This window comes from Phaenicophaeus curvirostris, chromosome 10 (assembly GCF_032191515.1).
Source record: "Phaenicophaeus curvirostris isolate KB17595 chromosome 10, BPBGC_Pcur_1.0, whole genome shotgun sequence".
Classification (NCBI taxonomy): Eukaryota; Metazoa; Chordata; class Aves; order Cuculiformes; family Cuculidae; genus Phaenicophaeus; species Phaenicophaeus curvirostris.
This window is the reverse complement of record NC_091401.1, coordinates 23,271,448-23,299,089: the sequence shown is the minus strand read 5'-3', so window position 1 is coordinate 23,299,089 and position 27,642 is coordinate 23,271,448. Positions and strand designations below refer to the sequence as shown.

The 27,642-nt window shown below is 48.0% G+C and overlaps 2 protein-coding genes across 4 annotated transcripts; one reads left to right on the top strand and one right to left on the bottom strand.

The window, feature by feature from the left end:
* The first annotated feature begins 6,255 nt into the window (after window positions 1-6,255).
* Window positions 6,256-11,630, top strand: IL12A (interleukin 12A). Its single transcript, XM_069864964.1, has 5 exons — window positions 6,256-6,465; window positions 9,821-9,928; window positions 10,049-10,090; window positions 10,195-10,299; window positions 11,228-11,630. Exons 1-5 carry the CDS (start codon window positions 6,256-6,258, stop codon window positions 11,393-11,395), a joined length of 633 nt encoding a protein of 210 aa, XP_069721065.1. The 3' UTR covers window positions 11,396-11,630.
* A 1,578-nt stretch (window positions 11,631-13,208) lies between these two features.
* Window positions 13,209-27,082, bottom strand: LOC138724555 (caspase recruitment domain-containing protein 8-like). Of its 3 annotated transcripts, XM_069864624.1 has the most exons (16): window positions 27,051-27,082; window positions 24,094-24,125; window positions 23,768-23,821; window positions 23,131-23,181; window positions 22,624-22,653; window positions 21,470-21,517; window positions 21,335-21,378; window positions 21,166-21,215; window positions 20,179-20,399; window positions 19,841-20,091; window positions 18,685-18,819; window positions 18,239-18,377; window positions 17,727-17,780; window positions 17,533-17,616; window positions 15,062-15,331; window positions 13,209-14,285 (listed from the first exon to the last, which is right to left on the bottom strand). In XM_069864624.1, exons 1-16 carry the CDS (start codon window positions 27,077-27,079, stop codon window positions 14,266-14,268), a joined length of 1,512 nt encoding a protein of 503 aa, XP_069720725.1. In that variant the 5' UTR covers window positions 27,080-27,082; the 3' UTR covers window positions 13,209-14,265. The 3 variants fall into 3 exon arrangements, with proteins under 3 accessions (XP_069720725.1, XP_069720723.1, XP_069720724.1); XM_069864622.1 differs by lacking the exon at window positions 13,209-14,285 and having other exon boundaries at window positions 14,938-15,331; XM_069864623.1 differs by lacking the exon at window positions 13,209-14,285 and having other exon boundaries at window positions 14,938-15,331; window positions 23,131-23,178.
* Window positions 27,083-27,642: the final 560 nt, after the last annotated feature.

Genomic DNA, 27,642 nt, shown 5'->3' with positions numbered 1-27,642 from the left:
TACTACAAAAAAATTGGGAATAAAAAAGCATAACTCTTGTCTTGTCTCAGGTATACATTGATTCAGAAAAAGCCTTCCTTTTGCTCCGCATTCTAGGATGCTCTACAAACAATCCTCCTATTTCAGTGTGAGGAGTTACCTGTCCAAAATGTAACCATTCAAAATACCTGTGTGCTTTTAAGGGAGCTCCAGCATCTATCCAGCAGTGACAATCAGCTCTGTCCCTTTCCCAGAAAAGACTGTATCCTGGTATTTGGATTCAAGCTTTGGAGTGGAGCCTGCAAGTAACATCCACTGAATTTGGGAGTCCCCCATTCGGTTTATCACCCAAGGACACAAAACTGTCAGGCTGTCACATGAAAGCCACTGGCCAGAAACCTGCAGCAAAGAGCAGAGATGCTGCCGTACAGGCAAGGTCATGGGGAAAACCATAAAAACTGCAGCGATGGCTGGAAGACAGGAAAGCCAGGAGCTGCAGGTGATTAACACCCAGGATCTTATGAGTTAGGGAACTTGCAGGTTAGGGAAAGCCACTTTGACTCAGGAATAACGTTTAATTATGTGACTTTAGCTTTCAAATCAATGAAACTTCAGGACATGCTTAGAGTTACGTATTTCAGGGGATTCCTCAATGAATAAGCACCAACCGCCAAAAAACCACCAGGCAGGTTTCAAGTCTTTGTTTTCCCATTTTAAAACAAACCCATCAATTCCCAATATTAATCAGAAGCAATGCTTCTGTCAGTGAGGCTATTTTTGTGAGACATCTGACCCCAGATCTTCCACAAAAAAATTATTCAGGAGCAAATCAATTATCAATTATATGTTCTGAGAGTGGTGAATAATGTTCCATGTGTTCTGAGAGCAGTAAATAATATAAAAATTAATTTTATTTACTGAAGCTTGCAGAAATCTTATTCCACAAAGCCTTTGCAGGTTTTTTATGTAGCATCTATCTACAATTAACTATCAGCCTACTTGTGACATAATCATACTGCAGCTTTAATTTTATACGTGTGTGTATATATATATATAATTATTGCGTAATTACATGTGATTATGGTTACAAGGAATAGAAATCTCCAACAAATAGGCCGTCTTTTTCCATGGAAGATATGCTACAAGCTGATACACGACCTTCATGAAGGGTTGGGTAGCTGGTGTGCTGCTGAAGAAAATTCATGTAATTTGACATTTTACAGGAGAAATTACATCCCACAGTTGGAGGCTCAGTTAGGAAATATCCCTTACCACCCATTTCACAGGGCTGGTGATGCACAGGATGGTGTGTGATGTTCGTGGCTCTTCATACGTAGCTCACTCTAAAACCAAGTTGGTCTTCATTTAGCTTAGACTTGGAGAGCAACTATGAAGAGAAAAATTAGATTGGCATTTGTAAATTAGATTTAGGGATTTAGGTTGGATGTTAGCAGGAATTTCTTTACTGAAAGAGTTGTCAAACACTGGCAGAGGCTGCCCAGGGAGGTGGTTGAGTCACCATCCCTGGAGGTGTTTGAAAGACAAGAAGATGTCGTACTTGGGACATGATCTAGTGGATCAATGGCTGGATTCAATGATTCTAGAGGTCTTTTCCAACCCAAACCATTCTATGATTCTATTCTATAAAAGGGGAGAGAAGGCAAGCCGAGACCGAAACAAAAGGCTTGCATCGCCGTGCCTCATATCAACATGCATTTCCAGGAACCTCCCAGTTTTTTAGAACAGTGTGGCTGGAGAAGATCCAGTTTCTCATCACTTGCATAAATTGTCCTCAAAACTAAACTGAACTGAGGGCGGTTGGGGTTTTGGTTTTTTCTAATTGGGTTTCTTTATTGTTATTGGTTTTCCTTTCTTTTTCAAAAAGGATTTTTAAGCATTGTTTTCATTGAGTGCAGTATAGCCAAGAATACAGTTTCATCCAGTTTCCACTACAATCATGGTACAGTTTTATAGCCAGACCCAAAATGGTTCTTATTTTTCTCTGGAGGTTAATTTCAGCAAGAACGATTTATGTCTGAAATAAAGCCAGTGGAATTACATTTTCTTGTGAAAATCATACAACTTCTACCAGTTTTAATAGGCTATGGTATGCAATTACTGCACTGTGTTTCTAAACGTGTACCTGATACATCTCTAACTTTGTTGCTTTAATAACAAATGCATCGCTCTGCTTGTATAACCCTCCACTTACCTGATGAGCTGGATACCTGAGATCCAGACACCATATGCAATAAAAAGGCATGGATTTCTCAGTTTCAAAAGATCTTGCTTTTTACTTTTGGATGTTGCTGTCATTGAAAATATTACTACATCTAGCCCCCTAAAATAATATTAATATTAGATGTCAGGCTGTATATAACCACTAAGGGACATCAAAGCCATAGATCTACAGTTATTCCCATTTTGCAGGTAAGTGCCAGAGGCTGGACCAGCCCTGTGACCGCAGCACCAGTGATGAGCTGCATTGCTTCCCCCTCCTCTGGGCTGGCCACGAGACCGCACTTGCCCTAAGGAAATCAGACAGACACGGGGCTGCTCAAAGAGCAGACCACGCACTGTAATTATCGCAGCGCATTCAGAGTCAAGCCTGGTCAAATCCAGGATGCTTTGAGAGGATGAATGAGGTTAGGAATGCAAAACAGATGTAACATCTGCCTCAGATAAATGAATCATTAAGTATTTATTACCTCATTGCTAGGGCCCAGCAGCTAACATCTTAGACTTTGCTTTGACACAAACCTAAATAAAAAGCGTCTGACACGAGTACGGTTGCATTCAGTCCGTGATCGAAAGGCAAATACAGTCGGGGAGACAATATAGATGTGGTACAAATCAGGCAAAAGGAGCAGAAACTGGCCAGGCTCAACTTACCACCCGTTCAAACCAGCACAACCACTGTGTTAACATCATGTTCAGCATCTGCCCCAGCAACTCACCTGTGGGATTGCTACTTCTGGGGGATTTGGGTCAACACGGTGTGATTACAAGTGCTGGAGTTTCGACAGGTCTCTGGATTTATCACCTCCCAGCCTGCAATAGGTGTACAAGGATCTTCAGCAGACCAGCACGGCAAGGACTTCATTTTCATATGTTACTGGGAAAATAAATGAGTGGTGACAACGGTATCATTCAGCCATGGTTCTTTATAAATAATCAAGGAAATTCTTCCTATTTGTAAAAAGCAAATATAGCAACGTTCAATTATGTCTTCTTTTACCAGGAAAAAAACACATTCACCATTACTAGGACATATTCCATTTTATCAGCAAAGAAAACCCACCACATGTTTCAGTAAAAACCACTGGCCTGAGGGAGCATTGACCAAGAAAGCATTCTTGCTTTGGAAACACCTTTGCAACAACAGGACACTACTTGCAAAACATTTGTGAGCCATATATCAACAGAGATAGAAATCACTGAAGAAAGCAAAGTATATCTCAGGGTTTTACACCGTCAGAAGTGTCCTACTTGCATGGCTGCCCTACTTGCGTAGCCTGTATTTTCCAGTCCCCTACAGATGGGGGCTGCTGGAGGTATTTGTGGTGAATTCTCCAGGAAGATCCTCTTGCCATCCCAGCCAGCTTTCCACAGCCCATGCTGGATGCCCTCTAACCCCACTTTTTCCCACAGCTCGCTGCCTTGGGTCACAAGGAAATCCCTCTGGGAGCTAGGGCTCAGCAGCAGGAAGGAACAACCTCTCTCCTGCACCGTGAGACCATTGAGAAGAGGCACCTCCAAGCACAGCTCCCTTGAGATAACAGCTGCACTCAGAGAACTCTGCAGATATTTGAGCTAAATACTCCTCCTTTCAGATGAAGAACTCTAACATTCCACTATAAGCCTAAAGGTGGCACAGGAACGCCACAAACAAGCAGCTGTTGCCCAAAATGCATGTCAGTGCCCTGCCTGAAGAGAAACTTCATGCCCTGCTGCTGAGGTCAGTGCTACGACTGAGCACTGGGCAAAGAAACCTGGAAAGCTGAATTGAGACCTTTTCAAGAACACGCATGCAAGCATATGCCAAAGGCGTCTTTCACTTCTGTGTCAGAAAGAAAAGAGTCTCCTACACAAAAGTAAAACCACAGCCCACAGCCTAATGACTGGTGCAGAAATGGAAAACACACATCGAAATTGGAAAATTATGCAGCGCTGGTATTGTAGCAAAGACAGTCTCTAGGCACACCACAGCCTTCTTATGGGAAATAACATGTCAATTAAAATAAAAAGAACCTGAAAATGCAATATAAAAGTCTTGATTCATCCTGCTCCCTCCCAAGGTGATAGCAAAACTCCCATTGACTTCACAGGAAACCCAGTGGATAGAAAACCTTTCTATGGCCTTTGGGCCAGGCTACGAATAGTCACATGCAATATGAACTACTGAAATAGTTGTCAATTATACCAAGCATATCAGAAAAAAGCAAGTTTCCAGGCAGGTTTTCATGTATTTGTCCTTAATGACATCTCATCATTATAGATTTTAACAATAAAGAATGGGAATGGAAAGGACTTACCGTAGTATGATCGTAGAATCATAGAATAGTTTGGGTTGGAAGGGACCTTGAAGATCTTCCAGTTCCAACCCCCCTGCCACGGGCAGAGACACCGCCAACTAGATCAGGCTGCCTAAGGCCCATCCAGCCTGGCCTTGAACCCCTCCAGGGATGGGGCAGCCACAGCTTCCCTGGGCAACCTGTGCCTGTGCCTCACCACCCTCATCATGAAGAAATTCCTCCTTATTTCTAGTCTAAATCTGTCCTTCTCCAGTTTATACCCATTGCCCCTCATCCTATCCCTCCAAGCCTTTGTGAATAATCCCTCCCCAGCTTTCTTGTAGCCCCTTGAGGTACTGGAAGGTCACTCTAAGGTCTCCTTGGAGTCTTCTCCAGGTTGAACAGCCCCAACTTTCTCAGCCTGTCCTTGGATGGGAGGTGCTCTGTGTGTTATATGAGGTCTGACACAAAATAAACACCCCAAGAATGTCCGTAACTCTTTCTGTTTAACAAATTAAGAAAATAAACTCTGATCACCTTCACAAGAGTTCCCTTCTAAGCTGACACACGGCTGCATGTGATGCTGCCAAAGTTCAAAGCAATTCTGCAGTTCATTTTCTGAAAGGCTGTTGAGGATATCTGTCATTTCACAGAATCATAGAATCACCAGGTTGGAAAGAACCCACTGGATCATGGAGTCCAACCATTCCCATCAATCGCTAACCCATGTCCCTCAGCACCTCATCCACCCGTCCCTTAAACCCCTCCAGGGAAGGTGACTCAACCCCCTCCCTGGGCAGCCTCTGCCAGGGACCAATCACCCTTTCCACGAAAAATTTTTTCCTGATGTCCAGCCTGAACCTCCCCTGGCGGAGCTTGAGGCCATTCCCTCTTGTCCTGTCTATTTGTGCTTTCGCATCTTCTACCAACAGAGAAATGGGCTCCTTTGAGCACCAACTCATCTTTGGGATCTGTTCACTATCAGCCTTAGTCTATAGCTGAAAAATTTCTATTGCTGATGGAAAAAACTGAGAACACAAGAAACTTCGTGTCAACTCACTGTTCACTCTTGCACGCTGATGTTTCTTAATTAAGAAAATGCCTAGATTTGAGCACATACCCGCTGTTATTGGGAGGAGCGATTGAGTTGAGCCTCATGCAACGGGTCAGATAGGGATGGTTGGATTTTGATAGGGATGGTTGGACTTTGATAGGGATGGTTGGACTTTGATAGGGATGGTTGGACTTTGATAGGGATGGTTGGATTTTGATAAGGATGGTTGGATTTTGATAAGGATGGTTGGATTTTGATAGGGATGGTTGGACTTTGATAGGGATGCTTGGACTCAACGATCCACTGGGTCTTTTCCAACCTAATGATTCTGTGATTTTGTGTGTGTCCTACTCCCACCACCTTTTCTCTCCCCTCCGGAGCTACTGTAAGGTCAGTCTCTGGATTTTCACGCCGGACCCGTACCCATCCTTTGGGTAACTCCTGTTTTTCCAGCATCTCCCTGCGGGCGAAGGGAAAACTCCTGAAGAAAAGGCTCCCCCGGTGCCCCCAGCATCCTCAGCCGGGACACCCACCCCCGGGGCCGGGATTTCCGGCGCGCCCCAGCGCTCTCGGGATGAGTGAGGGCTGCTGGAAAGGAGAGGAGAGAGGAGGAAAAGCGAGGAGAGGAGGGGGAACTCCCGCTCCCGCCGCCCCTATAAGAGCCGCGCGGGCCCCGGCGGCCCCGGCAGCGCGTCCCGAGCGGCGGCGATGGAGCAAGGCGGCGGCGGGCGGGCGGCGCCCCCCGGCGGCCACAGGCGGTACTGCGGGGCGCTGCTGCCCGCGCTCTGCCTGGCGCTCGCCCTGCTGCCCCCGGGCCGAGCCCGGCCCCCGCCGCCCCCCGCACACGGGAACCCAGCGGCGCTCAGCGCCCCCCGGGGGATGCTGGAGGCGGCCAGCGCCTCCCTACGGCGGCTGCAGGTCTGGAGGGGGCTGGGGGGCAGCGGACAGCGCGGGGGTGGAACGGCGGTGGGAGCCCGGGAGGTGATGGGGTGGGGATGGTACCCAGGGAGAAGGTGATGGAGCAGCAAGGAAGTGATGGAGCAGCAAGGGGACCCAGGGAGGAGGTGGTGGGGTGGGGATGGTACCCAGGGAGGAGGTGATGGAGCAGCAAGGAAGTGATGGAGCAGCAAGGGGACCCAGAGAATAGGTGACGGAGTGGGGATGGTACCCAGGGAGGAGGTGATGGAGTGGGGATGCTACCCAGGAAGGAGGTGATGGAGCAGCAAGGGGACCCAGGGAGGAGGTGATGGGGTGGGGATGGTACCCAGGGAGGAGGTGATGGGGTGGGTATGGTACCCAGGGAGGAGGTGATGGAGTGGGAATGGTACCCAGGCAGGAGGTGATGGGGTGGGGATGGTACCCAGGGAGGAGGTGATGGAGCAGCAAGGGGACCCAGAGAATAGGTGACAGAGTGGGGATGGTACCCAGGGAGGAGGTGGTGGAGCAGCGAGGGGACCTTGGAAGGAGGTGATGGGGTGGGGATGGTACCCAGGCAGGAGGTGATGGAGTGGGGATGGTACCCAGGAAGGAGGTGATGGAGCAGCAAGGAAGTGATGGAGCAGCAAGGGGACCCAGGGAGGAGGTGATGGGGTGGGGATGGTACCCAGGGAGGAGGTGATGGAGCAGCGAGGGGACCCAGGGAGGACGTAATGGAATGGGAATGGTACCCAGGGAGGTGATGGAGTGGGGATGGTACCCAGGCAGGAGGTGATGGGGTGGGAATGGTACCCAGGGAGGAGGTGATGGAGCAGCAAGGAAGTGATGGAGCAGCAAGGGGACCCAGAGAATAGGTGATGGAGTGGGGATGGTACCCAGGGAGGAGGTGGTGGAGCAGCGAGGGGACCTTGGAAGGAGGTGATGGGGTGGGGATGGTACCCAGGGAGGAGGTGATGGAGTGGGGATGGTACCCAGGGAGGAGGTGATGGAGCAGCGAGGGGACCCAGGGAGGAGGTGATGGAGTGGGGATGGTACCCAGGGAGGAGGTGATGGAGCAGCGAGGGGACCCAGGGAGGATGTAATGGAGTGGGAGTGGTACCCAGGGAGGTGATGGAGTGGGGATGGTACCCAGGGAGGAGGTGATGGGGTGGGAATGGTACCCAGGGAGGAGGTGATGGGGTGGGAATGGTACCCAGGGAGGAGGTGATGGAGCAGCAAGGAAGTGATGGAGCAGCAAGGGGACCCAGAGAATAGGTGATGGAGTGGGGATGGTACCTAGGGAGGAGGTGATGGAGTGGGGATGGTACCCAGGGAGGAGGTGATGGAGCAGCAAGGAAGTGATGGAGCAGCAAGGGGACCCAGAGAATAGGTGATGGAGTGGGGATGGTACCCAGGGAGGAGGTGGTGGAGCAGCGAGGGGACCCAGGGAGGTGATGGAGTGGGGATGGTACCCAGGCAGGAGATGATGGGGTGGGAATGGTACCCAGGGAGGAGGTGATGGGGTGGGGATGGTACCCAGGGAGGAGGTGATGCAGCAGCAAGGAAGTGATGGAGCAGCAAGGGGACCCAGAGAATAGGTGATGGAGTGGGGATGGTACCCAGGGAGGAGGTGGTGGAGCAGCGAGGGGACCTTGGAAGGAGGTGATGGAGTGGGGATGGTACTTAGGGAGGACATGATGAAGCAGCGAGGGAACCCAGGGAGGAGGTGAGGGAGTCAGAATGGTACCCAGGGAGTGGGTGAAGGAGAAGCAAGAGGACCCTGGAAGGAGGTGATGGAGTGGGGATGGTACACAGGGAGGAGGTGATATAGCAGCAAGAAAGTGATGGAGCAGCGAGGGGACCCAGGGACGAGGTGATGGGGTGGGGATGGTGCCCAGGGAGGAGGTGATGAAGTGGGGATGGTGCCCAGGGAGGAGGTGATGGAGCAGCAAGGAATTGATGGAGCAGCAAGGGGACCCAGAGAAGAGGTGACGGAGTGCAGATGATACCCAGGGAGGAGGTGATGGAGTGGGAATGGTGCCCAGGGAGGAGGTGATGGAGTGGGAATGGTGCCCAGGGAGGAGGTGATGGAGTGGGAATGGTACCCAGGGAGGAGGTGATGTAGCAGCAAGGAATTGCTGGAGCAGTGAGGGGACCCAGGGAGGACGTAATGGAATGGGAATGGTACCCAGGGAGGAGGTGATGGGGTGGGAATGGTACCCAGGGAGGAGGTGATGGGGTGGGAATGGTACCCAGGGAGGAGGTGAGGGAGCAGCAAGGGGACCCAGGCAGGAGGTTATGGGGTGGGAATGGTACCCAGAAGGATGGTGATGGGGTGGTGAGGGGACCCAGGAGGGCGGTGATGGAGTGGTGAGCTGTTGGTGAGGGGAACCCAGGACGGCTGTGATGGGCTGGTGATGGTACCCAGGAGGGCAGTGATAGGGCATTGATGGGTTGGTGAGGGGACTCAGGAGGGTGGTGATGGAGCAGTGATGGTATCCAGGAGGGCGGTGAAGGGTTGGTGAGCGTACCCAGGCAGGCAGTGACGGGGCGGTGATGGTACCCAGGCAAGCGAATGCTCTCTGTAGGCTCCCTTTAAGACTCTATACTTGGTCTTTTCTTTCATTCCTCCCCTGACCAGCATTTTTGGGTTGCAGCTTTGGTCACGTATCTTTCTCAACCCTTGTTCACTGACCACAACAGAAAGACACACATCGTTAGAGGCTCTGGCAGCACAAGAGCAGCTGATTTGAGCACTTGCATTTTGAACAAACTTCCTCTAAGGCTGCTACAGGGCTCAGAAAATACTTGCTCCCTATGTTGTCGTTGGGTCCCAGACAGGAGTGCCAAGGAGATTTTTTTTTTCTTACTAGAATTCCCTGATGTTGTTGCAAGCTGCATCTCAGAATCACAAAAAAACCCACTTCTAAGCAGGTGTGTTTTTCCACACTTGCAGTGGGTCAGTGAGGACTGTTAAATGTCTGTGCAGATGGTATTCATTATTTTTTGCTTTCTAAGAGATACTTTACATTCGAAACTACAGCAATATAAAGTTCTCAATAGATTGAACATCTGAGAGAATAATTTAAAGTAATGGAGGCAGTGCAATTTGCACCAACACATAAAACAAATTCTGTGCAGCGCCTGAGCTTATTCCCATTAAACACAACAGCCACATGCATTTCAGTCTCTTAGTCTACTGGGCAGCTTTCGTACTTAACCATAGTCCTCACCGCCTCATTCCCTGCATTCAGCTAAGCAGACAGCTGTGGGGCATATAATTGTGTGTATTTAACTATATACATACGGTACAGAGAAGCTGAGCCTATGACCCTCTTTTATTCCCTTTTTAATGCAGAATTCCAGCATCCTGGGATTTGAATGTACTCTTGAAGAGGTTGATCTTGAAGATATCACTAAGAATCGAATCAACACGATAAAAGCTTGCACATCTGAGGATCCAGAGGTGAAATAAATTAAAAAAAAATAAATATATATCAAGTTTCAGCATCATATTTTCATTGAACAGCCATATAATTCACACTTCCACAAAATCACCATGTCTCATTTCTTCTTTAATTTGCAGACTGGAAACTGTCCAGTACTGGAAAAATCTACTTTTGATATGGTAAGCTACAAGGTTTCCCAAAAGAATCCCTTCTTTTGCTTGGCGCATGTTTAAAGTATTTAACAACAGATTCCCACATTTCCTAATAATTCTGACTTTTGCAGAGTAAATGCCTGCAGGGCATCTGTGAGGATCTGAATGCCTACAGGGCAGAGCTGAGGAACCTCAATGATCAAGAGGTGCTGGAAGCTATTGATGAAATGATGAAGGTAAGCTTTTCTGCCACGCTCCTTTTTACTCTTTCTATCTGAAACCAGAGTTTTTAGTCCAATTTGCTCCATTCTGTAGTCATTAAACAGTGAACTTTCTTGAATGTGGTAATTTAAACAATTGTCTGTTACTGGTTTTTGTAGAAGTGACTTGATTCCTATGAATTATGTGTCTCACTTTGTATTTTTGCCTTGCCAATATGGTCAAGACATCAGGACTGAGGCATCTGGCTCCTTAGCAGCCCTCTTTTCACACTGCTCTGCTCTCCTAAAGAGATGGGGGATAGGATTTTTCTGCCAATTCCTACAGGGCTGCCAAGAACTCAGAACAAGAGCTATATCCCTTTTACTCTCCTTTTTACTTTATTTCTCTCCCAAATACTGAAATACAACACACCTGATATACGGAATATGGGATAGGGTGTACTGAACTTTGATAAATATAATCAGTGAGTAGAGGGAATAGGTACTAAAAGTTAGTTTGTCTGCTTGTTTAACAAAAGCTAATTAAAAACAATAAAGTTAATTGCTTTTGTATTGGCACAGCATCTCCCAACAGACTGGAGATTCTGGCCATGGGCAAATAAGCCCAGTCTGAGGGATCGCTAGACCAAGCCAGGGACAGGCTCATTATTAAAAAAGTGTCTTTATCCCTGGACAGAAAGAGCCTTTGTTCATGAAAGGACATTTTTGCCTTGAGGGAAGTACAGCTGCACATCCTAAGTCCATTAATTATATCATTAAATATTTCAAATTTCATTCTAAATCCACGAACTGTATTATTAAATATTTCAATCTTTTCATTGATGAGAATGCATTCTTATGTCCAAGTCTTGTCATTTACCACTCAGGGTGGAAAAAAATCTAAAGAGGTTTTTGTTTTAGCCACTTTATGGTGATGGTTTGTAACGCCCCTACCTCTTCCCAGGCCCTGAACAGCAGCACCAAGAGCATTTCACAGCTGCCAGCAGGTGCAGGACCACTGTCCTTCAAGGAGAGGATGAGGCTCTGCAGCATCCTTCATGCCTTCCGAATCCGCACAGTCACCATCAACAGGATGATGAACTACCTGAACTCTCTGGAGAGCTCGCTGTAAGCTCCAAACCCGCCAGCACTCGACGTATAAATTTAACTTAAGGATATTTTAGAGAGAAAACAGTGGAGTCAATGCCCTGCAAGGTGGTTGGGGGCTTTTTAGTAACTGTGAGGATAACATTTCACAGAGTTTCTTATAAATCATATTTTAACAAGCTGTTGTCAGTGCCTTTTAAGTTATCATGTTAAACTTCTAGATTTCTAGAAAATAAGCTACGTTGTAGTCCTAAAATGTTCTCAAATCACCAAACACTTAACTGTAACTCATCTTAACTGTCTTATTTATTCAAGCATAATTTTCAGAAATTGAAACATATTTGTAATCATCTATTTATTATTATAATCCTTATTTATTCTATTTATTGCCTAATAAAATTAAAGTTTACATTAAAAGTGTGCTGACTTTTTTCTTCCATGCCTTATAACATGAATCAATATGGTAACATCATACCTTAATATACTTGCTGCTGGTGTCCATTGTATCATTGTAATGCCCAGCACTGGTATCACATTTTAAAATCCTCTTTCTCTCTTCTTACAAAGGACGTGTTTCTTGTGGATTTCCTCTCGTACTGAGCCCTCAAAGCAGCCCACTTGCTTTCATCCTCACTGAGAGTGATTTTCCAGCTGGTTACATAGTTTCCGGGGTGAAATCCTGGCCCCACCAAAATCAATGGTCAAATTGTTTGTTGCAGTGAGGCAAGGATTTATGCAGAGCTTTGAAGGCTGGGAAAGATGCTGGGATGATTATCTTCCTGATTCCTGCCTGCAACGCATAAGCCAGCCCATCCGAATGCATCCACCCCTCTTTGACCCTCTGTCCTCAACTGAGCAGAGACCTTGGCCATCTCCCAACCAGCCTCCACTGCCTCCTGTCACCCTGTAAGCTCCTGGCTCTTCAGTTCTCTCCCCTTCCTTGGGTTCTCCAAGCTCTGGCCTCTCATCTCTTTGGGGACCCTCAAGCAGCCGCCTTTGGTGCTGAGGGGCTGGTGGAACCCCCAGCTCTTCTAGACACCGAGGGGAAAGCTGCTGTCCTCATTCTGTCCCCTCTTCCCCAAATAAAGGCATTACCAGCAAACCACACCAACCTTTAACAAGAAATCTTGTACACATTCCCAAGGTCTTTTAATGGAAACAGAGCCATGGTCCCAGCTCTCACAGACCACCCACAACATAGACCAAGTCGTAACATAAAAGCAAAATCATAGAATCATAGAATCACCAGGTTGGAAGAGACCCACTGGATCATTGAGTCCAACCATTCCTATCAAATACTCGCCTCCATGCTTGATGTCCTTATGCAACTGTAATGTTTTCATTCTTTCTGCCTGCGAGATCTGTACAAAGACCACAGAAATACAATATACATTTTTTAAAAGGTTCTTGGTTTCGATTTAAAGAACCTGAAGGCTGAAGACCTTATAATCTCTCTTGACCAGCTGCAATGCCATCCAGTTATCCTCATTATTACAAACAAGAATCTTATTTCCAGCTTCAATTTATTGGTTTCTACTTCTGAGGATTGTAGTAGAGCTTTGTTTTCTATCCAGTATCTTAAAGGTCTCCCTGATGGCAACTTCCCTCCGGCTTGCCCCCGAGACAACAGCCAAGGGCAGATCTGCCTGGGGATGGAGAGCCCTACACGAGCCTCCCTGCCTCCCGCAGCATTTTCTACCTAAAGTCCCCACTGGCAGAAAAAGACCAAGAGATCCTGGGCACCAGCACATCCTTTTACCTCATCCACTTGCTGGGATGTACATAGCAGTGGAGCATCAAGGGTTGGGTTGTTAAAAAATCCAAAAATCATACATCAATATTGTAAATGTTTCCTTTTTAATCCTTATTTTTTTAAAAGTATGCTTTTCCTTTCATAAACATACACAGAAGAAAGTTATCAAGAGAATCCAGTGTCTTTAAAAACAAGACAATCTCCTATCCCGGATCACTGCTCTCTTCTGCAAATAATATTACTTCCAGATCTTTCCCAATGCTGTAGTACCTGCATTGTGAACAGAGCAACATCCTTCACAAAGATTTTGGCTTCTCCCATTTTAGTTTCAGCACCTAATTCTATTCAAGTTAAAATTAATCAAGTAAAAAAAAAGTATAAAAAGTTTATAATACAAAAAAAAAATAAGATTTACAACATAAAAAAAAAATATCTCATGAAAATTGAGACAGACTATAGAGAAAAGAGCGAAGAAGAAATTCCCAGGGAAAATTCAAAGCTTCCTAGAGTTTGTAGTGGTGTTCCCATGAAACCAGTCTTCGGGTTTTAGAAAACAGAACCACAGCTTAACAAGGACTGAAAGTACACGAATATATACAGTAATTACGTACATATACAGTGATTATGTAAAGGAATTTATCTGGAAGTTTAGGATTACTCTTCCCTGATCTTCGGCATCCGTGAGAAATACAACGTACCTCATGATTTTGGCAGTTCAATTTTTTTTAAGAGGATGAAAGTTTCTGCATTACTTTTCTCCCTCTTTCCCTGATGTAAATAAAAACATTTCCAGACGACGATCATCTACCTGAACAAGGTAAACTGGCTTCTTCCAGTGTTCATCTATTTAAGGTTGGCTCAAAGGAGACACAGCTGGGTGGCAGCATCGGCATTCCCCGTCTGTGAAGTCCAGCACTCTCAGCCACAACGTCGGGATCCACCGCGTGAGTAATTGCTCCTGAAAGTCTTAAGTGTGCTTATAGCTGCATAAAATTTCATTCAGATTTCTTGCGAAGATCTTGCCTAAACGTTCCACTGAGTGATGATGCCTTGCACCTTCCTTCCTGAATCTCAGGAAGATCCCAGAGCAGCATAACCGGGGTAGCTCCCACCATGCTCCTTCCAGCTCCAACTTCACCAGCTCAGCATCGAGCCGAGAAACCTGAGGAAAGGAACAGGCACAAACACACACGCTTTATCTGATCTCTACAAGTTACTGCAATATTCAAGTTGAATATGTGTATGAAAAACCTATGACAGAGCACAACGCGATGGTGCAGAGAGGTTTTTGAGGGTCAGATGAGTGAGGGAGCGTGAGCAGCTCTCCACTCTTTGCAGCCGTGTTAATTTTAGGGAGAATTAAGAGAGAAGAGAATTTTGCCCATTCCAGAAAAAAATATATTTAGTTTTTGAGAAAGGTTCCCTTTGGCTGACCAAGTTCTCAGCCCACCGAATAATTTTGGTAAGAAGCCCCCCCAGAAACGAGTGGGAGCACCCGTGGGCAGTAAGGAAATACATACACACACGAATGTCTGCAGGACCGAACCGTTAAGTCATCCGTCAGGGGAAGGTGTTAATTAACCATTCCTAAAATACATAAGAGTATAAAGACCCAAACATCTCTTCTTTGGACTCCCTGAGAAAATCAGGGATTGGTTTGGGTATATAATGCTGATGGCGTGGCCGTGACGGTTAGGTCACGCCGAGAGTAATCTCAGCACAGTCAGTGCAAAAATATTATTCAGTTTATATCAGTTTCTGAAGGGAAGTAGAAAAATGCCACAAGAAAGAAAGTCGCGCTTATTATCAGAAGAGAGACAATTTTGACCTACGTAGTGAAACATGTACTAAGTATTTGCTAAACTCTCTGATGCAAATTCTTCAAATATATCTGAAACACCATGATATAATTAAATAAATATAATGGGAAGGCGATACCTTGTAGGGCTTGCAGTATCTCATAGGACGCTTTTTCCTGGAGACTTCTGTACAAAGTTTCTGCAGTTCCACTGTTTTGCTCTCTGTCTCTCCACTTGCTTAACATCAGAAATTTTTGCATATTAACTTCTTCCTCTGTTGCCTGAATCTGCTCAATGTCTTTCATTTCCATCTGAAGACATTCAATGGCAATTTCTCTCCACTGCCTACCGAACAATTTTGCAATCACCATCAGCTGTTGATCAGTTAAGATTCTTGTTTCAATTCCATCTGAAAAGACACAGGACAAAAATCAGATTCAACACTGCTCTTCCCATTAGCCTTGTAACTAAATGATCCTCTTAGTTCTGTGCGTGGCCAACAACATATGAGCAAGGTGATCTTACTATTCAGGTTATCCAGCAAGGAGAGAGCCAAGCACTGGAGAAAAACACCTGAAGGACTGAAAAGCCTGGCCCGTGAAGGGAACAACATCTGATTGCATGCTGGCTGCTGTGAAGGATTTACTTTCCATTTATAAACAGTTATTCATCCAGCAGAAAAACTGTATGAGCTGCATGTTAGGTCACACAGATTTTGAGACTGATAACATGAAGTACTCGCTACGTCATAACAAGTTTAGGTGCCAGTTTTTCTCAAAAACCTACATCTGCTCTGTGTTCTTCCACTAATTTCAACAGCTCAGAAGCCTCAGCCCGCATGGTTACAGGGACTGAGCTGCTTTTCTCCTCAGTGTCACCATTTACACATGAATCAGAGGTTTTGTGGCATGGAAGCTCTCCCTCTGGTGGCTACACGCACCCATAAATAAACACCTACACAGCTACATTTGCTAATTTTTATTCATTATTTATGAACTAACATTATTTCTTCCATATTTTTTCCCAAGTGACCATCAGTAAATGGGTAGATTTGGGGTCAGAGCTCCCAGACCCCAAGCATTTCTGACCATGAGGACACCACATCTCAGCAACAAACAGGAGCCGATATTGTTTTGTTTTGCTTTTGGTTTTGTTGTTTTTTTTTTCAGAAAACCTCAGCCTGTTACAGCTCAGAGGATATGGGCAGCCTGATCTAGTGGGACGTGTCCCTGCCCAGAGGGGTTGGAACTAGATGACCTTTAAGGCCCCTTCCAACCCAAACTATTCTATGATTCTATGTAGTGGAAACCTCTTTCAAAAGCAGCCACAATGGCCCAGTCTTAGAAGACAATACCATTTTAGATGACCTTATACAGCAAATTTACTAGCTGGCTTACCCCATTTAGAATCATAGAATAACCAGGTTGGAAGAGACCCACCTAATCATCGAGTCCAACCATTCCCATCAATCACTAAACCATGTCCCTTAGCACCTCATCCACCCGTGCCTTAAACCCCTCCAGGGAAGGTGACTTAAACACCTCCCTGGGCAGCCTCTGCCAGTGCCCAGTGACCCTTTATGGGAAATATTTTTTCCTAATGTCCAGCCTAAACCTCCCCTGGTGGAGCTTGAGGCCATTCCCTCTCGTCCTGTCCCCTGTCACTTGGGAGAAGAGCCCAGCTCCCTCCTCTCCACAACCTCCTTTCAGGTAGTTGTAGAGAGCAATGAGGTCTCCCCTCAGCCTCCTCTTCTCCAGGCTAAACACCCCCAGCTCTCTCAGCCGTTCCTCATAAGGCCTGTTCTCCAGCCCCCTCACCAGCTTTGTTGCTCTTCTCTGGACTCGCTCCAGAGCCTCAACATCCTTCTTGTGGTGAGGGGCCCAGAACTGAACACAGGATTCGAGAAGCGGTCTCACCAGTGCCGAGTCCAGAGGGAGAATAACCTCCCTGGACCTGCTGGTCACGCCGTTTCTGATCCAAGCCAAGATGCCGTTGGACTTCTTGGCCCCCTGGGCCACTGCTGGCTCATGGTCAGTCGCTGTCAACCAACACCCCCAGGTCCCTCTCCTCCAGGCAGCTTTCTAGACATACTTCTCCTAGTCTGTAGCACTGCACAGGGTTGTTGTGCCCCAAGTGCAGGACCCGGCATTTGGCCTTGTTAAACCTCATGCCATTGGACTCTGCCCAGCGGTCCAGCCTGTTCAGATCCCTTTGGAGCCTCCCGACCCTCCAGCAGATCGACACTTCCACCCAGCTTAGTGTCGTCCGCAAACTTGCTAAGGGTGCACTCGATGCCTTCATCCAGGTCATTGATAAAGACATTGAACAGGGCTGGACCCAGCACTGAGCCCTGGGGAACCCCACTTGTCACTGGCCTCCGGCTGGATTTATCACCAGCTGGATTTACATACTGAATGATTGCCAGTGTATCAAAGCATACAACTGCCGGTACCAGTTCTGCACCTATAAAAGCAGCACTTTCCCTTCTGTAATTCCTGCTCAGACTCGTGCAAGTCTTCAAAACAGTCAGCTCAGGTTCATTTCATGGGATACAAAAAAAAAAACCGCTAACCCAAACCTGTTATTTTAAATAACACAGAACTGCTTTACCTGCAGCATTGCCAGTTTTCTGCTTTTTGCTACAAAACTCATCTTCTTCCAAAATGCTGAGGGCTGGTTTCCGTTTTTTGACACCTAAGAAGCAAGTGAGAGGTGACATTACTTCTTTAGTACCACTCGACCTACGACAGTGACTGAGGCACACAGAAAACAAGCAACCCCAATTTATCTTCGAAGTAACTTACTGACTGTGCTTCTTTTCTGCTCGTTTTTGTTGTGATCATAATGTATCCAGTCACCTGTTAAAGAGTTTTCAGAGGAAACAAAAGGTGAGGTAGGAATTCCCATCGTTATGCCCTACATCCAACAATTCCCAGGCACAAAACCAAGCTGCTGGCTGAATTCTGGCTGCTGAGCTAAGATTTCACATAATGAGATGATTTTTCCCTTTTTATCCAACGTGCTGCAGCACGCCAGCTATAATATGCAAAAGATTACACGTTATTCCCAGTAACTAAAACTAAAGCAGAGCATCACGCCACACAGCCCCCAGGGTCCGTTTGCTCATAAGGGATCCTGCAGGTTACTGCAACATCCACTACGTGACCTCCCAGAGCTCTTTGTGTTTTATCGCTTCCAGCTCCAAGCCTCACAACTTCAACAGCAGGGATTTAGGTGCATCTAAAGGCTGAATTATATCCCAATTCCTGCACCTTTTCAGCAGGAAAAAACGAGTAGTGCAAGACCCAAGACTCACTCTCTCTTAATTTTGCTTTCCATACAGTTGCATCAGACTCCAGCTCAACCAAAGACATGGTGAAGTCGTCAGGTTTCTCCAAATAGACTTCAATGTAACTTTTCAGTTTCAAGAGAGATCCATCAACAAATTCAATTTCCTATAGAATGTAAATATGTTAAAAATAAACATTTAACCAAAACATAAACTAAAGAGGGGGTTCTTGGCTGTTGGCACAGATACGAGCCAAATTCCAATCTGCCCGGAGTTTTGCTGTTGACTTTAGGTGTCAGGATTGGATCCCAAAATTTTAAGTCTCCAAGAGGCAAATGCATTTTGCGGCCATGGAAAACGAGTGTCATAAATGCCCTTTAATGCAAATGCAGGAGCGTACAGTAAATGTCATTTTGTACCACATTTCTAATCCAGCTGCAATGCATGAAACGAGGGTTGTGTAAGGGACTTACCTCTGGAGTTACTTCAGCTTCTGGTTCACAAACTAGTCTGTATCTCTTTCCTTTCTGTAGTAATTTTTGGCATACAGGGGGCTTGTCAATTTTAATGAATTTCTTATTTGAATGTTTTACAGCTCTTGAGATATCCTAAAATTTAAAAATACTATTTAAATATTACTTGCCTCAGGAAAGGAATTAACATTTAAAACCTGTGCTAATGTGGCCCCTTAGGCTTTTCTCTGTCCCCAGCTCAATGAAATGGCTACAACTTGTTCCACACAGCAAACTTCACAGAGCTGTGCACTCAAAAAACATCAAATAAACTTCTTCAGCTATTGTGCTACATGGGTGGAGTTATCAAAAGAAAGAAGAGTTTGCCTCCTCAATAAAAGCAAGGTTATTCGTTGCTGTCCTCTCCTAGTGTTTGCCAACATATTGTTGGGGGAATAGATGAGAGTACAAAAAGCTCTTTCAGGTGTAAGCCCTGAGCTCCATGGATTTTGGTGGCAAACAGGTTTCTGATGTGTTTCTTTTCTGTAGCAGCTTGCAAGTGAACATGTGGGCTCACACAATTCCTTAAATCTCATATCCTAACTTGGCAGACTTTTTCAGTACAGAAGTCTCATTATTTACGTATCTATATATATCTATGAGGAACAGCTGAGAGAGCTGGGGGTGTTTAGCCTGGAGAAGAGGAGGCTGAGGGGAGACCTCATTGCTCTCTACAACTACCTGAAAGGAGGTTGTAGAGAGGAGGGTGCTGGCCTCTTCTCCCAGGGGACAGGGGACAGGACGAGAGGGAATGGCCTCAAGCTCCACCAGGGGAGGTTCAGGCTGAACATTAGGAAAAAATTTTTCACGGAAAGGGTCATTGGGCACTGGAACAGGTGAGTCACCTTCCCTGGAGGTGTTTAAGGGATGGGTGGATGAGGTGCTGAGGGGCATGGTTTAGTGTTTGATAGGAATGGTTGGACTCGATGATCCGATGGGTCTTTTCCAACCTAGCGATTCTATGACTCTATATATCTACCTCCAGAGCCTGGCAAGCAAACACTAGGGAAAAAGAAGAGCATCTCTTGCCACAACCCATCCTCCCTGTAGCACCCCTGTAGCCAACCCTGCTGGTATTTCTACATCTTCTCACCCTACACCCCAACACAAGCCATACCTTTATAAAGGAGTCGTTGTTTGTAGCCACATACACCCGAAAGGATAATGAGGGATGCTCATCAACGACTTTGTAGAGGATGACGGCGCCATGGTACTGCACTGGCTCCTGGCTCTGGATGAGCGGTCCCACCGGCGAGAGCGAGCTCACCATCCATTTCACATGCGAGGCCGAGTAGTCGGCGGAAGGCTCGATGGCTGCACCTTCACCTTTGATGTGCAAAACCTTGAAGGCCATCCCAGCACCATGATCTGCGGGGGACAAAGGGCTGTTTCAGCACCTCCTGCACCCGGGAGCTGGCACCCTCTGCACCCTCCAGGCCAGTGGCCAGCACTCACCTCCGAGGCAGAGGGAATGGGGAAACTGGATGGAGGTGAGAGCAGAGGTCGAATCGCAGCACACGTCGAAGAGGGGGCCGCCCACGATCCATGGCTTTTTCACGAGGTTGGCGTATTTGCTCCAGGATAAGAGGGAATATGTGATTTTGACGGCCCCTGTTACCTCAAAAATCAAGCCTGTAAGGCTGCACTGGTAGGTGCCCTCTGCATCCAGCTGCACCCTGCCATGGGCAAGAGCAACCCAGTTAGTTTACTTCCCACTGCCTAATAAATAATATAAAAATATGGCTTGCACAGGATAACAGAGAAACTCCCTTCCCAACAAGCACAGAACACTTTATCTGAATAGCACAGAAGCCACATTTTTTTCTTCTCGCCTCTCTGTTTAAACCGTTACCAGAGTGTAAAAAAACGGGCTGGCAGTGCATGCAAAATAGCTGTAATGAATGTTTTGCATACCATTTCCTGCAAACAAAGCAGCTGCTTTTACATGAAGGGCTCAGCCCAGTTCCCATCAACATCAGAGCCAACATCACTCACCGATATCAACATTGTACATGGACAACACCAACATCACACTCAGACGACAACTTCTAAGACAGAGAGAGGGTGCAGAAGGCTGGTATCCAATGAAAAAGGCTAAGTCAGTGCAAGTGGGGAGGATGAGAATTAATGTGAAGCAGGGCAAGACCCCTCATATGTGTCCAGACTTAAAAAAAAAAGCATGAAAAAAGTGCCTGATGTTAATTTAACTACTGCTGTGAGATGAGGCAAGCATTAAGCCATCCTAAGAGGTTTTTTTGACCAGAACCTGCAGGCAGCACAGGCAGCTGCTCTATATTGTTTATTTTTAAGGATTTGGGGTCATCTGTTATAACTACAGATGTATTTCTGTAGCAAATTAGTCTTTTTCCCACTCAAATTGAAGAGAGTAGTATCTTGAAGAGAAAAATATAAATGCATACCCATTATACTAAAAATACATACACGTGTTGTCCTCCAGCAAGTCTCCTTGGGGTCACTTGCTCCTTCTGGTCCTACAAACAGATATTTTTAAACACATGTTAAAATACACATTAAAAGGTGATGAGAGAGCAGAGTTACAATTTGCAGATTATCTCATACGAAATATGCAGGTTGGGTTTTTCACACGTACATTCTCATTTCTGCAGTGCTCACATGGTGTCGGACAGTTCGCTCCTAATGGGAAAACAGGAAAATCAGCTCATTAAAGGCAAAGTAATTAAGTGCTCAGTAAAAAAAACACAAACCTCAAGAGATCTGTTACTACCTGATTCATTGCAGCGTGGTAGCAATTCCTTCTCCTCTTGTTCCTCATCTACAAGAAAGAAGATTGCAGCAAATATCTCATCCCCCCAGCAGGTTTCTGCTCCCATATTCAGCAAGGACAACTCACCAATTTAATTTACCTATGTTCACAAAACTCTGTGGAGAATATGCCTAAAATTAAGTTCTTAGATGCATATTTGCTTCACACAGCTTGGGGACGAAGCTGAACATCGGGATACAACATTTGTCAAAAGCTCATACATCGCCCAAATTACTGGAAATTTTCACAGGGGTTAAAAAAAGGTTCAAACCCAGGATAAGTCTCATTGTGCTGAGTACAAAGTTCACCCAGCCAGCATGGAAGCTGGCAACAGTGCTTCCCAGTGAGCAGGTAACCACACTATTTGCGGTGTATTTGTCAGTAAAATGATTTAAAAGTGCCTGAATCCTCCTTACTAACTCTCAACACAACAGAGAGCAAGCAGAGCTGACACACCAGGCAAAAGCTTTTAGCTCGAAGGGTGGATTTTGCTGCAGCCAAGCGGCAGAGCTGTTGTGACAAGGACCAGTTGGCTGTCAGCAGGCGGGGGCACAGGCGCTGTGCTGCTTGCTCCTCCTCCCCACCCCTCCCTGCAAGCAGGGAATCCAGCCAGGCTGTCCCAGAGTCACCCTGGGACATCAACACCCTCTTGGACAGGCAGATGTGGGAGAGGTAGAAAAAAGCATTGCTGCAGCGAACAGTCTGGAAAACATCAGGCAAACACCCGCCAGCACGTTTGGCTCCCGTCCCATCGCGATGCTATTTCAGTCCTCAAGCTGCAGCGGCGTTGCAGCGACCTGGGGTTACACGCAGCGCGCGTGAGGAAGGCTGCCTCAGCTTCCTCCAGCATCTCCCTGCATCCACAGCCCCGTGCCAGGCTCTGTTTGCATACAGAAGGGGCAAGTGCACCCCACACATGCACCCTACGCAGCCCCCGCCTCCTGGCTGTGCTCTCTAGCAAGTAGTTTTACCAAAAGACAAGGAGGGGATGGCTGAGCCAGCACTAAATCACTCTCTTGCCATTGCATCTCACTACCCTTGTGTATCACTTGTCTGCGTTGGCGCCCTCACGCCTCGCAGGGCGGGTAAAAGGAACAAAACACAAGCACACTTACCCGACCTTCTTCCATCCGACTCCTCCGCATCTGATGAGAAAAAGCTCTGTAATTATTAAACTAGAGACTATCAATCTTGCATGAAACCAGAATAAACTGCTGGTGGTGTAACCCGTGTAAGTGCAAACCCGCAGGCTTTTCATCAGCAGCAAACGCTTCCTTTAATTCTTTTCCTGTCCATCCTGTTTTGCCACTTCTGCTGCCAACTTTTAAGCAGATTTATAGCCTCTTGGTGTTTGGATAACTACTGTGGTGTAAAAACATCTGCATGTATTGTGTCTGTGAGGCTAAAGCAACATTAGCTGCTGCTCCTGTATTATTGCTCTGCTCTAAACAGCTAGAAAATCGTTTGCTTACAAAAACATCATTTTGCTTGTCCACATCCAATCACTGAATTAATAATCTTATACCATTACCCTAAGACTATTACCATGAAAAGCAGCTGCTTTAAATTGAATGTACATTTATAAAAGGGAGAAAATACATAAATCACAATGCAATGCTCACCTGACTCCTCTTCTGAGCTGCTGCTGGAGCTGCTTTCGGAACCATCATCTCCTTAACAAAATTACACCCCATGAGTCACCAGCAGAATGAAATAAAGCAATGCCACAGGTAAAGAAAATGGTATATCTAGGAGTTTAAATACATCAGGCTGATCAGCAAGACAGGTAACAGGGTAGAAGAAAATACTCAGGCAGAGAGGAGCATCAGAGCATCAAATGCCAGCATCAGAGGAGACTGGTGTCACCCAGGCCCTTGTGAAGGGTACATGTGATGTTCAAGATGCTCAATTTTAATGTTTTATACAACCTGGGACTATTCTGAAGCATCACTCATGGCACATCCCAGCTGACCCAGCTAAATGATGGTTCCCTGGGACATGCTCGTGAGGTGGGAGAAGCACTGGTTGGAGCTGGTGTGTCTCACCAGTGATATGACTCATGGGGATGGATGCGCTACACCTGGCTTTAATAACTTATTTCATCAAACATAAGCTGAAGAGAAACCAGTATTGCAAAGCAAATGACCTGAGGAGCTGCAGCAGTACCTACACTGCAGTTTTATCACAGGGAGGGGGAACAATGGGTGCAAGGCCAGCCCATCCCATGCCACAGAAACCCTCAACCACCTGTGTGCTCACCTGCTGGGTGCTCCTCAACTGAGCTCTCTCCCTCTGCACCGCTGGCCGCCACGTCTGCAAGAGAAAAGCAGTTGCAGGATATAAGCTTGAAAACAACAACTCTTTTCTTGACATTTTTGTACTATGCAGGTCAGCGGAAGGAGATAAACAGCAAAGGAATATGAATTTGAAAAATCAATATAAAAAAATCAAGACTCGTATCCATTAAGGCATTACACCACATTTTTTAAAGCCAGCAGTTATAAAATTGCCATTTCCATTCCGAAGAATGGGCATTTATCATAACAAACCCCTTTAAAGTATTGTATTTCACAGAATTACTGTACCTTTTTCATCTGAAGAGAAGGACTCGCAGTTGCTGGAAGGCAAAATGAGAAATACATGAGCAAATCCATCAGTCCTTTGCTGCACCTCCACACAAGCAGGCATTTACCCACCTCCCTGCCCACTGGCATCACCCCCTGGCTTTGGCCAGGGAATCAGAAATCATTTAGGATGGGTGATGGTGATCAAAAATTAATTTTCTCTAACGTCACCCATGGCCCTGGCTCTGCTGCACATTTTTCATGGGCACTTCTGCAAAGCGCCCTGCGCGTGCCAGGTGCCTGTCCTCTTCAGCAAGGCACAAAGTTCATAAGAACACGGTGGCTGAGCCATGGCAGATAAGTGCAACACATCCCATCACCCATTTGTGACCTGTGGCAACCAAATTTCAGTCTCCATTCACTCCTGAAAAGGGGAAAGGTGAGCGACAAAGCTGGTGAGGGGGCTGGAGAACAGGCCTTATGAGGAACAGCTGAGAGAGCTGGGGGTGTTTATCCTGGAGAAGAGGAGGCTGAGGGGAGACCTCATTGCTCTCTATAACTACCTGAAAGGAGGTTGTGGAGAGGAGGGAGCTGGGCTCTTCTCCCAAGGGACAGGGGACAGGACAAGAGGGAATGGCCTCAAGCTCCACCAGGGGAGGTTTAGGCTGGACATTAGGAAAAATTTTTCACAGAAAGGGTCATTGGGCCCTGGAACAGGCTGCCCAGGGAGGGGGTTGAGTCGCCTTCCCTGGAGGGGTTTAAGGGATGGGTGGACGAGGCGCTGAGGGACATGGGTTAGTGTTTGATAGGAATGGTTGGACTTGATGATCCGGTGGGTCTTTTCCAACCTGGTGATTCTATGATTTGTGGATAAAGATTGGGTCTGGAAACCTTTCCAGGGAGCTCCACAAAGCTCCATAAAGTCACTCCAGCAGCCTCACTGAATAACCACCACAAAAGCTGCTGCTGAGGAAAGGAATCACTCGGGGTGCAGTTCCCATAAACCAGCAGGTGACAACGAGCTCTCCTTCGCTGTGGTGGCACAAGCAAGTACCTCAGCCACTCTAACCTGCCAGCAGCCACCTGGAATAGAGAAAGAGCATTTATCTCCTTGCTCCCTGGAAGCAGGTAGGGGTTTTGGTGCCACCCTGGTGATGCCAAGGGATGCCGGCCATGGCAAAGCCAAGCCATGGCTCTTCAGCAGCTCAGCTCAGGAGGCTGATTTTGACCGTCCTGGGCTGTCACTGTCCATCCACAGCCCATCTGCTCCAGGCCTGAGCAACCTGGGGTGCACCCAGCAGCACGGGGGGGCACCAGGGTGAGTGGGCATCACTGCAAGGCTCAGAGCTGTGACTATTCATGCTGGGGCAGCTCAAACACAAACTCAAAAAAAGCCGAAACAAATAAGCGGTGATAGTAGAGGCAGCAAAATAAGCCCCCTTATCTATAGCTGAGGTAGCAGGTGAAGCGATGCAAGCAAGGTGGAACCTGGGAGAAGCGTGGCAGGGCAGGTGGCTGCACGGGGATGCTCCCACGGAGCCTGGAGCTCTAAAAGTTTCTCAAAGGCAGGGAAAAGAGCGCTGCAGGCACTCAGGCACACAGGAAACTTAGAAACTTGGCAAGGTTTGACAGCGGGCACGAAGGCGAAATTACACAACAGGGGTCACGCTTTAAAAAAAAAAAAGCTTAAAAAAAATGAAATGTACGTTTTGGCTTGGACAAAGCCTGGATCCCAGAGGCAGCACGTGAGCCAAGCGAGCGCTGTTTGTGCAACCCTTCCAAGTGCTGGCTCGCCTGCAGCAGGCTCCTACCCCCTCACAGCTGCATTTCCCTCCTCCTCATCTAAAACCCTCGCCCTGGAAGAGAGAAGCAGGACCGAAAAATACCCCAGCATAAGAACTTATTGCCCAGAGCTCATTACAGCGAGGAAGAAAACCAATTCTTCACCCCTTGCCCAGCGAAAGCTGTTGCGATGTTGACTCCCAGCCCCTGGGGAAGGGAAAAGCAAAGCGGGGGGGGGGCTCGGCCGGCCGATTACAGCTTCAGAAGGAAAGATAAACAAGGCTGGTTCCTCAGGAGCCCCAGCTGCCGCCTGTTGCCCGCGGTTCAGCGGGGCGGGAGCGGCGCTGGCTCGCCGAGCGCTTTTGTTTGCGGAGCGGAGGATGCTGAGCGCGGCCCCGGGAGCGGGGAGGCGGGTCCAGGCGCTGGGAGGGCTCGGGACGCCCCCGCTGCAGGTGCAGCCCCCCCCCCCCCCCGCCCCAAAACAGCTTTTCGAGGTCGGGGAGGCGGGTGGGGGGGAAGGAGACTGGACTCCGCGCTTCGCTGGGGTCCAGCAAGGTGGAGAAAGGCGGGGGGCGGGGGATGGAGGAGGCAGAAGGATGGTGGGGGATGCAGATGGGGCGGGGGGAATGAGGGTGGGGATGGTGCTGGGAGGATGCTGGGGAGGATGCTGGGGGGGGGACGGTGAGGGTGCCGGGGGGGTTGACGGTGAGGATGCCGGGGGGGGGGGACGGTGAGGATGCCGGGGGGGGGGGACGGTGAGGATGCCGGGGGGGGGGGGACGGTGAGGATGCCGGGGGGGGGGGACGGTGAGGATGCCGGGGGGGGGGGACGGTGAGGATGCCGGGGGGGGGGGACGGTGAGGATGCCGGGGGGGGGGGGACGGTGAGGATGCCGGGGGGGGGGGGGGACGGTGAGGATGCCGGGGGGGGGGGGGGACGGTGAGGATGCCGGGGGGGGATGGTGAGGATGCCGGGGGGGGAGGGATGCGGAGGATGCTGGGGTGGGGGAGGGATGCGGAGGATGCTGGGGGGGGATGGTGAGGATGCTGGGGAGGGGGGAAGGTGAGGATACTGGGGAGGGGGGAAGGTGAGGATACTGGGAGGGATGCAGACGGGGAGAGGCTGGGAAGGCAGGGCGGTCGGGAGGCGCTAGGGGCTCAGGGGGGGCACACCCCGACCCCTCCCGTCCCTGCTCACCTGCTGGGGTCCGGCCCGCGGCGCGACATCGCGGCAGGAGCGCGGGAGCGCGCGCGCCTCCAGCTAAACGGGGGGGCGGTCCCGAGGAGGCCACGCCCCCGAGACAGAGACCACGCCCCGTCCTCAAACCACGCCCCCTGCGCGCTTAAACCACGCCCACATAACACCCGCCACGCCCATCACCCACAAACCACGCCCCCCTGCGCCCAGAGGCCACGCCCCCCGCGTGGGTCTTGGCGCGAACGGCGCGTCCCGGTCACGTGCTGACACCGAAAACAACGGCGGATAGAACTCTCTAAGACTCGTTTGGGGGTTTTAGAAAGCGAGCCCCGGTTATCAGGCCTGGGCAACACGAGGGAGCGATCTCCACCAATCATAGAATCACAGAATCACAGAATCACCAGGTTGGAGGAGACCCGCTGGATCATCGAGTCCAACCATTCCTATCAAACACTAAACCATGTCCCTCAGTGCCTCGTCCACCCGTGCCTTAAACACCTCCAGGGAAGGTGACCCAACCCCCTCCCTGGGCAGCCTGTTCCAGTGCCCAATGACCCTTTCTGTGAAATTTTTTTTACTAATGTTCAGCCTA